Source organism: Carassius carassius, chromosome 9, assembly GCF_963082965.1.
Source record: "Carassius carassius chromosome 9, fCarCar2.1, whole genome shotgun sequence".
NCBI lineage: Eukaryota > Metazoa > Chordata > Actinopteri > Cypriniformes > Cyprinidae > Carassius > Carassius carassius.
The window spans coordinates 32597448-32612938 of NC_081763.1; the positions used below are offsets into that span (position 1 = coordinate 32597448).

At 38.8% G+C, this 15491-nt stretch overlaps 1 protein-coding gene across 1 annotated transcript; it reads right to left on the minus strand.

Annotated features, from left to right (window-relative positions):
* Positions 1-2727: 2727 nt before the first annotated feature.
* Positions 2728-14277, minus strand: LOC132149640 (E3 ubiquitin/ISG15 ligase TRIM25-like). Its single transcript, XM_059559035.1, has 7 exons — positions 14159-14277; positions 9486-10083; positions 9086-9181; positions 4494-4727; positions 4253-4403; positions 4128-4172; positions 2728-3977 (listed from the first exon to the last, which is right to left on the minus strand). The coding sequence occupies exons 2-7, from the start codon at positions 10041-10043 to the stop codon at positions 3439-3441; spliced, it is 1623 nt and encodes a 540-aa protein (XP_059415018.1). The 5' UTR covers positions 10044-10083; positions 14159-14277; the 3' UTR covers positions 2728-3438.
* Positions 14278-15491: the final 1214 nt, after the last annotated feature.

Sequence of the window (15491 nt, forward strand, 5' to 3'; positions counted from 1 at the left end):
ATTCTAAACCAAAACACCACACATGATAAAAATATTGTGTATTTTTTTTTATTAGCGTTAACGGTTTAAACAAAACCGCAACTAGCAGCACCTCAGTTTTTAAACGCAGGCTAGGCCTACTGCATAACTAGGAAATAACTTTACCATTAAATAAACACAGAGAACTTTGAAAATACTCTAGATATAATTTTAACAAAATAAATACAAAATGAAATAAATAAAACAAAATAGAATGCTTTTAAAAAAATCTCACAGATATCACATCCACAATAGCTTGCTTAACAGGCTATGGCAAGAAAGAAAATTAATTATATTTACAGTACAGACCAAAAGAGTTTTCTTTATTTTCATGACTATGAAAATTGTAGAGTCACACTGAAGGCATCAAGGGCTATTTGACCAAGAAGGAGAGTGATGGGGTGCTGCGCCAGATGACCTGGCCTCCACAGTCACCGGACCTGAACCCAATCGAGATGGTTTAGGGGTGAGCTGGACCGCAGACAGAAGGCAAAAGGGCCAACAAGTGCTAAGCATCTCTCGGGGAACTCCTTCAAGACCATTTCAGGTGACTACCTCTTGAAGCTCATCAAGAGAATGCCAAGAGTGTGCAAAGCAGTAATCAAAGCAAAAGGTGGCTACTTTGAAAAACCTAGAATATGACATATTTTCAGTTGTTTCACACTTTTTTGTTATGTATATAATTCCATATATAATTCCACATGTGTTAATACATAGTTTTGATGCCTTCAGTGTGAATCTACAATTTTCATAGTCATGAAAATAAAGAAAACTCTTTGAATGAGAAGGTGTGTCCAAACTTTTGGTCTGTACTGTATATATATATATCATATAACGGAGCGCTCAAGCAAGCACTCCGTTAAAATTTGTATTAGGCTAACTAAAATGTATTTAATATATTAATCTAACCTTAGCAAACATAGCCTACCTAAAATGCAAAAACTAAGTAAGTGTATTTGAATTTCGTTCACTTTATTTTTGTGAATATAGCTGCTGTTGTTGTACAATAGAACACTCAAAACATTAAGACACAAACGCACACACACCCGAGATGAAATGTGCGTAGATCTTTAAAAAATACACCTGGATTATAAAAAAAGTGAAAAGCACATACAAGATAAAATGCAAACGCTTAGATTATTGACTGGGTCGAGCGAGCGGCGCTGAGTGTATTGAGCGAGCGAAGCGGAAAGGCGCTCAGCGCTCTTAAGGAAATATTACCACTCCGCTCCGCTAATGCTCAAAATAAATGCAGTTACAAATGGGAATTGTTTCCAGACGTCTGACTTGCCTTGCTTTGCTTTTGTCAAGTAAACAGCAGCTTTAATTTTTTTCTCAACTTCTTTTGTTGACTCCATTTCTACTACACACCACCGTTCCCCGCGGGTCTCCTGCGAAATGTTCTGACTGCCCACAGCAAAGGTAAAATCTCCGCTCCCGTGAGATTTGCATTGTGTCCTGCGGGAGCCCAAACCCAGTGAAGCCCTCTAATTTGCAACATGTGTGTTGTCAAACTGATGAATATGTTTTCTTCATTTGCTGGTGTTTTTTTCAATTTGCATGTGTTTTCTTAAGTTGCAGCACGTTGAGCTCTCTCAGCCACCGTACTATGAACACCAACTAGTGGATATATTGGGTGATTACAAGCTGCATTTTGGTGTACTTAAAAGACACTGAAGAACACTCAGAATCAGTCAGAATACATTTTATTAGTCAAATGTGTAAGACAGACTGTTGAGCGATTTATTGTGGTACTGGGCATTCCAGTACTAAATATTAATACATTATATAGAATATTTACAAAAATGCAGTTTACACGATTTACACAAGCCTATGCAAGTTATTTACACGCAGAGTACATGTGCAGATATTTCATCCTACCTGTCAGATTATCCTACCTGACCACAAACTGGTCAATTTTCTCACACTGAACCTTACTGTATTTGGATTACTGTAATGTTAGGTTTAGGCACTGTTCAGTACGGTCCACTTTTGGAGGGTTTTCCACTGGGTACAGTAGCTACCTGGTACTTTTTTTAGTACCACTTCGGGTGAGGTTCCAAGTGAAACGTACAGTTACCAAACCGTGACGAGTAAACTCTGCTGATCACGGATTGGCCGAAGAGAACTTGGGACACAAACACAAAAGAAAAGCTAGATTTAAATCAACACAGCCAGCGACGGATTGAACGCAACTGTTTTGAATGAGGGCACCTTTTTTAACAACCAAAAAATGGCTGTTTCGTTGTCTGTTGAGGACTGTTTTATGTGTCTCCAGGTGTAGGTTGCTGTGAGCCAATAATTATCTGCTCCTTTCTCCAGAGCTCAAAACTAAAATGAGCAGCTGAAATTTTTCATAAAGATTTTTTACATATAGACATTTTCAATTGCCCGGTGTTCTGTTCAAAGTGTTTTTGGGGGGTATATCAGAAAGTAGGTCATGACATACTTGGATGTTTAAGGTAAGTAAGCAGATAAACTCAGCTTTCGTTTCCAAAAACGGAGTATACTTTCAGCATAGTATACGCCGATTTATGTTTCTGCCGGTGGGTGCCCATGACTATAATATCAGCGGCTTCTTTCTTCTTCTTTTGTTCAATGGTCATTTACACATTTAGTGCACATAGCCAGTGGTTGTGCATTTTTTTTTTTTATCAAATTTTTTTTTTCTTTTTGTTATTATATTTTTCTTTTTGTTAATAAAAAAATCACTATGTTCTTGAGACCTTGTGACCAGTCAAGCTTTAAATTGTTTATTTTGAACTATTCTGCGCTGTATCCGCTGTACATTTAGCAAATGTTACGTTCTTGTTTATGTTGTGATATTTTACTTAAAATATGATGTTGTGTTTTTTATTTTATATTTATATATTATATATATTATTTACACATTTTTTGACCATCAAGTGTCATTGCAGAAAAACGTAAATTCTAATTTTTTATTTATTTATTCATTTTTACAAAAGATATAGTGCAGACAATTAATAAAACTATTTCCTTAAGTTATTTTTTTAAGAATGCTAGTCTGTGTGACGACCTTTTATACAGTTTATGGTGAAGACAGACAGCAGTTCTTCCTCTCCATCCTGAACTTCAGACTGATACGTTTACACTTATGCGTTTTCGTTTTAAGTTTATGTTGGAGCTATACCCCCATTAAGCCCCGTCCTAGTGCCACACATGCCAGATGGATGCCCTGAGCCAATGGTTACCCACCACATTTCTGAAGGCCCCCCAACATTATAGGTCTCCTTAATCAGACACACCTGATTCAGATCATCAGCTCAGTAGTAGAGACTCCAAGATCTGAAATGAGTGTCAAACAAAGGAGCAACGCAAAATGTGCACTGTTGGGGGGCCTCCAGGAACGAGGTTGGGAACCACTGCCCTAAAATATTTTATTTAATATTTTCTGATGAATTATATTTTTAAATTCTGCTCTTCTATTATCCTTACAGATGAGCCATAGCCAGCAAAAAACGCAGGATATAAGGGTTCAGTGAAAGTGGTCTGGACTCTGTGAAGGAGAGTCATTTTGTCAGAGACACTGTAGAAGGACAGAGTTCCTGCTCCATGATCCAGATACACTCCTACTCTAGAGGAGCAGACAGCAGGGACTGAGACTTTCTTTTTGTCATGTGTGAAATAGAAATTTTGTAGATAAAAGCTGAATCGCCAGGACTTTTTGTTGTCACCAAGTCTACACTCATCACTGTCTCCTTTACGTCCAATTCCTTTGTAACAAACTGCTACAGCCCATTGCTTTCCAGTGCACTCGACCTCCCAGTAACCACGACCACACAAACCTTCTTGACACATGACATTCACATATCTATCAAATCGCTCCGGGTGATCAGGATAATGCTGTTTTTTATATGTAAATGATACTTTCCTGTTGTCCTCAGATAGTTTGAGGGCATTATTTGTAGTGTTTGGATCCAGGTGAAGATCACAGAAATCTGAGGAGACATGGGGGAATAAAAAATGCAATAAAATAACAATAAAAATGCAACAAAGTACACTTTGGTTCCGAATTGGTCACACTATAACAGATCATATACTTATTAATTATTAAATGTTTGCCTCAAGAAAACCGCAGATGAACTTACACTGCAAAAAATCATTTTGGGTCTTGGCAACACAGACTTTTGACACTGAAGAGACAACACAAACAGACATGTGATTTAATCCTGCAGAGTATGAATAGTAATATAACATATCAAAATATTCAGACCTTGTTGTGATATTTTCGCTGTTTGTTGTTGACAGACGTCCTCCAAAACCTCCTTAAATATTGAGATTGAAACATCTTTAAAATACAGATGAGTGTGCTGAGTGATGGGAACGTTTTCAAATGTTGGTAAAACACACACAGATTGACAGCTCTGAAACAAAACAAACAGCTTGTTTTGTAAAATAGACTATTGAAAAATGTGAGTCAGTATAGAACATGGAGGTATACTGACTTTCATTACCTTTAGAAAATTGACCTGATCCTCAGTAATCATTAGTTTTTCAATCTCAGCTTGTCTTTTTCTGAGTTCTGTCAGCTCTTGATCCAGATGTCTGTGAAGTTCCTCTGCTCGATCTATCTCAGTCTTCTCCTGAGCTCTGATCTGCTCTTTAATCTCAGAGCGTTTTTTCTCAAGAGAGCAGATGAGTTCAGTGAAGACCTTCTCAACGTTCTCCATGGTCTCTAGCGCTGAACTCTGTCAGAGACACAAAGATCTGATCTTGCAGATCATCGTTGTGACATAAAACAATGTAGATAGATAAACAGTAAATTAGTGGCTGTCAAGCTCCAAAATGAACAGAAGTCTCAATAACAACATTGTGAAATCTTCTTCAAGTTACGTATGTAACCATGGTTCCCCAACAGAACAAGATGCTATGTCTAGAAACGCTTTAGGAATGCCCCTGCATAACCCCATTCTGAAGTATGTGTAAAATCAGCCCAATGGAGAAGCGAGACGTCACAAGTGGGCTGACATGAGCAACCAGGAAGTATAAAAGTGCATCCGGCAGAGAAAAAGTTAGCTTCGATGAAGTAGCGCCTGCAGGGAGTATGATAAAGAGATCCAGCGTCTCGTTCCTTCGGAGAACCATGGTTACATATGCAACCTGGAGACATTCCCCTTCAGGAACTCGAGCTGCGTTGAGAAAGGCTTTTGGAACGAGAATACCCACTGCGCCATACTAACAAGTCCCTACCTGAGTGTGTATCTCTTGAGCACGTCTTGAAATGAGAACTTGGGACCCTGGGGTAGATGCCAGGTCTAGATTATATTATTATCTGAAGACAGAGACCTAAGATTGGACGCAACCCAACCCCCCATCCTTCTTTGGAACAATGAAGTAACAGCTGTAGACATGTTCTAAGGCCCCCTTCCTCAAGAGAGTATCTACTTCTTGATCCATTACCACAGCCCTCTCGGGGGCCCACTAGTGTGGGAATGACCCTGTTGAAGTTTCCACATTGCCAAAAAAAACTACTAAGGGAACCAGCCTCTTGAGGCTGACCTCTGGTGTTATTAGTGGAGCCAGTTTGCTGCCTTGAAGTTGATGACCAGCAGAGAATGACCGACCTGACTGCCGTAGCACCCTCACTCTAAGAGACGAGCTCTCCCATCCTGTACCATTGCCAGGCGGCAGCTGGGAATTTCGCTCGTCAGAGCTCACTGAGCCCTGAAGCACAGAGAGTGGGGCTGCCTTCAGGGACCTGACCTGGTGGCATCAGGACCACTTTGTCAAAGTCCTCTTCGACAAAATAAAAGTCTGCAGATCCTTTTCTGGTCTAGAATATCCCGACTGGAATGTGTTGCCCCAAAAGCCGTTCTTTCGGCGTAGGGTTGTAGGTTACAATTCTCTGTTTTTGAGACTGGCAGTATGACGGCTGGGGCTACTCCAACTTAGCAGCCCCATGGGACTGGGAGCGATATGGGAGTATCTTTGGAACACCGCCACTTGCTTCCTTGCCTCCTGAAACCTCTCGACAGCAGTGTTGACTGCATTGCGAAAAAGGCCAGAGGGCGAGAGCAGGGCATCTAGGAGGAAGAATCTGTCCTTATCTTGAATATCGGACAGATTCAACGTCAGATGACGCTCTGTGGCCACTATAGCTGCCCTTGAACAGCCAATGGCTCTGGCCATTTCTTTAGTGGCCTAGAGGGACAAATCTGTGGCACGATGCAGTTTGGCTACCATGCCGGATTCCTCCTCCCTGTCATCCAGGTCCCTGACCAGGTCACATTGGTATGCTTGTAACTAGAGCCTGACCGATATGGATTTTTGGGGGCCGATGCCGATGCCAATATTAACTCGAAAAGAGCCCATTTATAAGCCGATATTTTGATTTTAAAAATAATCTGGATATTAGACCCATTTCCTATAAACTGCACTTACACAACATTCAATAGCAAAATATCTGCCTGTTCTATGTATGTGGGCTGTATAAACCATTTTCCAGAATGGATTATGTTAAAAAAAAAGCCTTAGATTACAATCTCAATGACTAAACAATTGCACATCAAAAGTATATTATTTTTTAATGATCAAAAAACAGTCTGGTTTTAAACATTTAACACTTTTACTTTCTTCCAGTTGAAGCTGGTTTTAACAGTCTGTGTGTGTACTGTAAATAAATTATAATACTAAAGTTACAGTATGTGCAGAAGTAGTCCCACACTTTGCTGCTACAGCATTCACCTTTTTCAGCCATCTGTAGGCAGAAAGAGAGACAGAGAAAGAATAAGCATGTGTATTAATAATATCACCATGTATCATTACTCATGTCATCATTAGAATTATAATAATAATAAACTGGGATCTCCTACATAGGCAAAAATGAGAAATATATATATTTTTTTTATTTGTCAAGCAATAGGTATTACCTACTTATATTTAACAATATTATTTCAACATTTTTGTGTTATGTCTGTAAAGCTGCTTTGAAACAATATGTAAAAAAAAAAAAAAAGCCCTTTTTCAGCTCACATTTATTTACATGTCCCCTCTGGTTTAATCATTTCTGACGCACCTATTGTAGTTACTGTAACTACACTATATTTGCTCTCACAGACACATTCACAACAGACCCGTATATCTTCTCCTCTTCTCTTTGTGCAGTCTGAATCAAAACATCGTCTTGCCTACTATTACCGGAAGATTACGGAATCAATTCGAACACACCGCTGTCAATTTTGAGAAGAACCACCTTCAAACAAGTTAATAGCAAGCATTTAAGGGGCCTACTAAAAAGGAAGCTATATTAGCGTTAGAGTAACGTAACCAGCCTGAATTCACCAAATTGTTCTCTGGACCTGAGGGTAGCCTCTTCTTCCTTGCTTCTCTCTTAATTCTCATCAGCAGGACTAGCGCTATCGCTCGCTTCTTACAACGGGACAGATACATGTTTGCTGCTGACCGAAAAGGAGGAACAACAGAATATGAAAGAGCAAATCGCGTTGTATCAGAAGGGCAACGCTGAACCCAGCGGCAAGCACCGTGCATACCGCGTCCTGTGTGAAAGGCCCAATTACGCGGTCATTATGTGGGAAACACACCGCAATAGAATAAGAATAAGTTAAACGCTAACGTTATAGTTTGACCTCCTATTAACGTTCGCGCTCTTCCACTGATAAACATGGTATTAGCTTTGTGGCTAATCTAATATAGCAATGCATTAGCGGCTGTAAGTGATGTTACAGAATATTTAGAAGTGATAATGATAGGGTTAGCTAGAACTACCACACAGTTTTTATATACAGGGTATGAACTAAATCTACAATCATTTCACATGACGAACGACAGACTCACCGTCAAAACAATAAGTTACATCTCCTTGGCTTGGCTGATCGTTTTCTTCTGTAGTGGATTGCTGGCGCTGTTGTTAACTCTGGAGCTGCAGAGCTCCCTCTGGTGGGCACACTATGCAACACTCATAACATGAGTGAAGCATGAGACTCTGTTTCTCATGTTTCATCGGCCGTTAAAAACGCCGATGCTGATTTAAATGCAATTACCTTATATCGGCCGATAAATCGGTCGGGCTCTACTTGTAACACCGCCATGGTGTGCAAACATGCGCCAGACTGACCTGCCATCTTGTAAGCTTTCCCAACCAGACTAGATGTTAAACTAACAGGCCTGGTGGGAAGCTTCAGGGCCTTCAGGGGTGGTGCTGAGAATGGGGAGAGATAGCTTGCAAGTATTTAGTCCAGCATTGGCATCCTCCATATACCTTCTCATTCAGCCCCACAATGTTGGAATAATTTGAGACTGTGGTGCTGTAGATACGGGTTGAATACGGTTTCTCCCACAATCTTGACACCTTGACATGGAAATCGGGGAAAACTGAAAGGCCCCGTCGTGAAGTCTGTTATCTAGCTCTCAGGAAATGCTAATTTTACTTGTAGGATGAGTGTCCTGTTTCTCGGCTGGCCAATTAATATTTAATTTGGTTACGGCATGAGTCAACAACCCCTACGAGCTCCTCATATGTGAGCTCATCAAACACGGCCAGGCGAGAGCGGAGCACAGGTATCAAGAGCAACTCGCAGAAATGACTCGAGAGCTGACTTTGCATGCTCCGCTCTTAAACAAACAACACACAGATCATGTGTATCCCCCGCAGCCAGATGTCATGGGCAGGGAGGAACACAATGTCTGTAATGCCGTTTGCTCGCCATAGACTTAGACTTTGCTTTTGACATATTATATGATATGATTGTGGGTTGACAAACAACAGTAAATAGGACTGACAGCAGAAGCAGAAGCTAACTTGCCCTTTAATACTTCCTGGTTGCTCACTTCACCCCGCTCGTGACGTCTCATCTCGTGATTTTACACATGCTTCAGAACGTTGTCATGCAGGGGCGTTACGAAAGCATTTTCGATGAAGCTTGAGTCCCTGAAGGGAACTATGTGATTAATCTTATAAACACTTTTTATATAAATTTTTGGAGCTCAAAACCCATTGGTCATTATTGTCCACTATTATTGAATTTAAAAGATCTACTTGTGTGTGTCAAACAAACTTTAAAACTAAAGAAGACAAAAAGAAACATACTTTAAGAAGTTTCAGAGCTTCACTGAGTTCCTGCTTCCCTCTCTCTCGCTCCTGGACCAGTTTGTGGCACGTCTCTTTTAACTCCTTTAATTCTTCCTGAGGATGTTAACATACAAAATAATAAAACAACAGACAAAAATAGACATAACACCATTCCACCGGTTAAGGGGGGGTAACAAGGGGAATCAAGATTACAGACTATAAACAATAGTGGCTCCTGACTATACATTTTGATTGGGCAGATGCCATCTTTGGAGTCGTGAACACATTTACAATGATTGATTGAGTTTATGTAGAAGTCTATGTTTTGGATGAATATTTTGGTAGGCCTCTGTCCGAATTGCCCTTACAGGCGAGCCACGCTGATATATAAATAATGCATTATTTTTGTTAATAATACCTTTTTCCTAGTCCATTCTGAATCCACAGACACCACACTGTGTCCTTTATGATCATCAGTACACAAACAACAAATGCACTGATGGTCGTCCTGACAGTAGATCTCCAGAAGTTTCCCATGACTGAGGCAGATGTTCTCCTGAATGTTTCTAGAGGCTTCGACTAGTTTGTGCTTCATAAACGCAGGAGATTGATAGTGAAGCTGCAGGTGAGTTTGACAGAAGGAGGCCAAGCACTGCAGACAGGACTTAACAGCTCTGCTCTTCTCTGTTGTGCAAACATCACAGTCCACAGCAGCCGTTTGTAGAGACGTCTTCTGCAGCGTCTCCATCATCTCCGCTATCAGAGTGTTCTTCTTCAGTAGAGGTCTCTGACTGAAGCTCTCTCTGCATTGGGGACAGCAGTACGGCGGTCCCTGCTCCTTCTGGCCCCAGCAGTCAGTAATGCAGCTCATACAGTAACTGTGTCCACAGGGAATCGTCACCGGCTCCTTCAGTCCATCCAAACAGACTGGACAGCTGAACTGATCCACAAACCGACTCACTGCTGATTCTGCCATTTTTTTCCAGTGAATTTTGACTTCTGTCTTGTAATAAAAACTGTTTCACCAAGAAAAGCAACAATATTTGTCAAATGCTATTTTTTACTTAAATGTGAAGCATAATAATCACAATATTAATAACCATTTTTGAATGAGAAAAGAAGGGTTCTCTTATCAACTGCAGGCTGCGAATACTGTTGCTTGTGGTGTCAATAGAACTCACATTTGGCCCATAAAAGTCTTTTCAGACAAGATCACCACAGAAATAATTTTGTAGTTTTAAAGTGCCCCTATTATGGATTTTTGTAAATTACATTACTTGCAGTGTGTAATGCAGCCCTGTGTGAATGTAAACAGGCTGCAAAGTTTGTAAAGCTGAAAGTGAATCATACAGTACATAAATATTGTCTCTGATGCTGTGTTCACACCAAACGCGAATAGAGCGTCAAATTCACGTCTACCGCGTCTAGTTTGCCGCTTGAACATTTTGAATGCATTTGTAAAAAATGGCGGGAAGGCCTCGGGTCGATAAACGTGTACGTGACTCAAAAGTTAAATGTGTATTTACAACACATGCTTCCAAGCGAGTTCCTTTTTTATTTCTAAAATATGAACTTGTGTATGATACTTGTGTCATATATCTCTGGTTGACTTCTCACTGACAACATCAGTCATTCCTCCATGTTGAATGAGTGACTCCTGAGCAGGCTCCTGATTGGTTAACGCAGCGCAAATTGACGCCAAAGTTCAAATTTTTCAACTCTCGCGTCAAACACATAAATGCACAAAAGCACCATTCGTGCCAGACGCTCAATTCGCATCATTGATGCATCAATGAGGCGAATTCGCGACTAACCGCGCTGCGCCAAACGCCTCATTCAAGCCGCGAGACCTCCAGACGCACGTAAACGCGTCTTTACATTGACTTAACATTGAAATAATTCGCGCCAGACGCTCTATTCGCGTTTGGTGTGAACGCAGCATAAAAAGAAAGTGGACTGAAAGAAGTATTTTTTCTTCTTTGCACAGTTCATTTAAATGAATTTAAAAGAATTTTTCTTCTTCTTTTTTTTGAGTTTTAAATTCAAATCCCATTCCATGAATTTCACACGTCACAAATTCTCATATTTGAATAATGCCCGCCTACAATCTGCGTGGACCTCCCTCGAAAACTTGAACCGGCTTTAAACGCTGCAGCTGGTTTGTGTGGATAACAATGTTGAAAAGACGCTGTGCTCTGCGCTGTGAAAGTAAGTTTATTTTCACTTCCAAAGGATGAGGCTGTAAAGAATCAGTGGTTAAAATTAATCTTTACTAAGATAGTACAGCAGTATAATCAAAACTTTTTTGTGTGTTCTCATCATTTCACTGACGAGTGACAACTGCTTCTCCGACTGATTCGTAAACCAGTTGTCTTTGAAAGATGAGTCAGTGCCATGTTTATTTGGACCTGCTTTCTCCTCTGAATAACAACCTGTAAGTATGATTAATAATTGTTGCTTTGATGTTCAGTCGAGTGTGCAAAATATGCAGGCTAACGTTAGTTGTTGTGCTATGTATACACTCAGGCTAACTCACGTTATAGTTTTGCTAATCAGTTATCTGTAATCAGTATTAAGTAATCTATTATCAAGAAATGTGTCGATTAGTGTTGTCAAAAGAGCCGGTACCTCGTTACCAAGTCGGTACTAAAAAAATTAAAATGTTATGGTACTAGGTTTTTTTAAGTACCGGTGGTACCGAGTACCCGGTCAACCCGGTTCTTGATGCGCTATTCGAAAGGTGCATAGATGCACTTTCTTCATAAAGCAACGAGACATGGCAACATCAAAAGGAGGAAACACACCAAAATAACAAAACACTTTAAAGACAGAAACCCAGATCAAATGAAATAGTTCAAGCAGGTAATCTTCACTATGTTTCCCATACACTGATTTATTTGTGGCGGATCAACACACCACCACAAATAGATTTTCCAAAAGTATTTGACTTAGTTGAATAAACATGATCACTGCATCAGTCACAGTCGAAACCCGGTGCGGGTGTTTTATTTTTTTAAAGAAACCGACTGTCTTCAGAAAGTTATGGATGTCATTTTTAGTTAATCTTGTCTGTAATGCATGAGCAGTGTTTGTGAGCTTATTTTATTACAGCCGTTACTGGAGAAACCTCTCTCGCATGCTCTACAAGCGCCTCCTGCTGGCAGAGAATGAATTTGCATATATTTACGACGCCACAAATAGAGTGCAAAACTGTGGGAAACATCGGGTTCTGTTATGTATATTATTCAGTATTTTAGGATTGAAATGAACGCTGTTATTAGAGTAGTTAATTGTTAGCATAAGCGTGGCTAATGCTAATATAGTGAGTATTAAAATTAGGTTTCTTTATTAAAGGTGCAATAGGAGAAAATGCTATGGAATGCTATGCTATGGAAAATGCTAACGTTAGTCTGATAGTACTGAAAGTGGACATCCCACCCTCCCTGCAATCGCTGTCCAAAGCCATGCCCCCTGAAAGCATTTATGCTCACAGACCAGAATACCAGAGACAACATTACTACAATAGGCTACATCAGCAGTTCCCAATTCCGCACATCAATATTGCGTCCTTTTTCTCATGCTAAACAACAATATTTAATGTATCTGCATTACTGTAATGCAGTACTGTACTGTACTGTGCAGGGCTGGGGTAGGTGTAGACTTTAATAAAAACGCAATCTAATTGGTAGAAAAGAATATTTATTGTTGGTTTCCTGTAGCTGTATCCCTACTAGCTACAACCGCGAATATAACACATAATTACTGTATTTGCAGTAGTGTAAGGGAAGGTTTAGGCTTGTGATAGGTGTAGACGTTTATAAACCATAACTTTACATTAGCATTTTTCGTTGTCAAAAAATGAAAATGAAAAAATAACCTAATTTCCCACTGTTTTAGTGAGAAGTAGGAAAATCTGACAGCGTAGGACAAATCGACATAACACCGGGTTGTTGCTGTTTGTCTGCCATTCTAGCTCTGTCTGTACAGCGTGTGTGAATGCGCTAATGACATATTCTGTCTGCACAAACAGGGTGCGCAGAGGTATGCAGATACATACATTGACAGGCAGGTAGGAAAGCTGTTTAAAACACACGGACCGTTTTGATTGGACATACATTTCTTGGTCCTACGCCTTCCACAGAATATATTAATACAGATAAAAACATTTAAACCACTTAACTTAATGATTGCTATTGGGATGTGAAGAGACTTTCAACCAGTATAACAAAAAATGACAATCACCTATTTCACCTTTAACAATTTAATGTTCCTATAATTTCATTAGGGTAAAAAGCAGGAGGACATGATGATATTTACTATCTTTACACACCAGAGGCTTTTAAATGAATTGTGAATCTAAAATGTGAGTGTTAGAGAATGTACAAATGGTTAACACTTTGTTAATTTTTTCTTGGTTTTAAAATTCAAAAGTCCTTTAAAATTAAATATGTACTATTTGAATTAAATGAAAGTGTTGTGTTTTGCTTTGGTTCCGAAAATGGTTCCAAGAACCGTGGATTTTCACTGATATTGGAGTCTCTTTTGGAGTCATGAATGATAAAGGATGGAGCGACAACCTGCAGTGCTTTAGTTCTTTGTCTGTGTTCAGCTATTACATTTACCATTTTTGTTTGGGTCTTTACAAGCTGTGGGACCGGTTCTCTAACATATAAGTAAAACGACTTATTACTTATTATTAGGCAGCTAACGCAGCATGGCTGAAGGCCTGACTGGAACCCCACAGTACGTCACTGCATTGCGTGCATGTAAACCTGTTAAATGGATTCCCCAAACCAGATTATAAACATTTCAAATACCATAACAGTGGCACTGTAAAGAATTGTTGAAATTGTAAAGAGTAAAATATAGCTTTGTAGTATAATTATGTAATCGAGTATACTGTTCCAAATGCTTTGCGCTTTTAGTATAACAATAGTATAATCTAAAAATAATCGTTTAGCAATGTAGTGCAAAACTGCATTTATCTACAGTAGTAGAAACGATCTCTAAACTTACCCACTTACGAGCTAATACATAATTTTATGCGATTTGTGTTTGAAAGCTATATTTTGGATGCTATGAAGTCCTTACCTCGAGAGAAATACACCTCAAAATAGCTTTTGCTTTTATAGCTTCGCCCCAAAGAACAGTGCAGCGGATCTATTACAGCGGATGATGTCACGCGTGTTGTGAGGAACTAGGTTTGGTTGCTTTCATTTCTCTTGGTTTTTACTTCCTGGTTTCAGTGCGTGCACAACTGGGCGTGTTTCAAATGAGAGAAATTATTAAAAACAGCGAAAAGAGAAATATGATATTTATTGGTGGTTTTTTTTCATATGATCGACTGGTGAACATTATTGGACTGTAATTATTACACTTCAAACATTTAAAAGAGATCATTTCTAGGCTTAAAAAATCATGAAAGCAGATTATCTTGACCACAATTGATGACAGCTGACATTTCTGCAGAATATGAAAAATATATTTGTTAATTTCTTTATGTAAAATGTTGAATTAAAAATTCTATATAAATATCTGTATTTTGACAAATTAGTTAAATCACTGAATAATTACAGACAAATTAAATGACAAAATCTCAGTCAATGCATTACATGTGAATTACACACACAGTACAGTTCTATAAACTATACACTTGTTTTTTGCTAAAGGTAGGCTATGTCATAATAAAAGACTATGAACTGATATTAAAATGACTGAACTTAATTGGCCTATATAAAGATATCTTAAAAATGTAGCATAAACAAATGATTATATCAATTATAATATTTTTAAAATTAAATTCTAAAAACAAAAGCAAAGTTGGGATATGCATCAATTCTAATAAGGTTTTATTACCTCAATGGCTTGAAAATCACATTTGACTTTGAAATGAAAAGAACCATCATTCAAAACTAGATTTTTTTTCTTGATGATTCTTATACAAATCCCATTTTAAAATAAAATAAAAATCATAAAATCTAAAACATACAACATACAACATAAATGTTCAAATCACTGTTATCTAAAAAAAAATAAAAAAAAAAAATAAAGAAAAGATAGGTAGGTAATTTTACCTCAAAAACCAATGAAACAAAAATATTGTTTTCTTAAAATTATTAAATCATGATAAATGAGAGCATAACCATTTAATAAATCTTTAAGATATTTAATGTGAAAATCGACCCTGTGCTACACTCTACATAATGACCTCTTGCATTTATGAATAGTTCAGTTAATTTATGGTATAATTTATGGAAGTCTTGGCCTAGTGTTAGAGAGTTTGTCTCCTAACCCTAAGGTTGTGGGTTCAAGTCTCTGGCTGGCAATACCACAACTGAGGTCCCTTGAGCAAGGTACTGAACCCCTAACTGCTCCCTGGGTACTGCAGCATAAATGGCTGCCCACTGCTCTGTGTGTCTGTCTG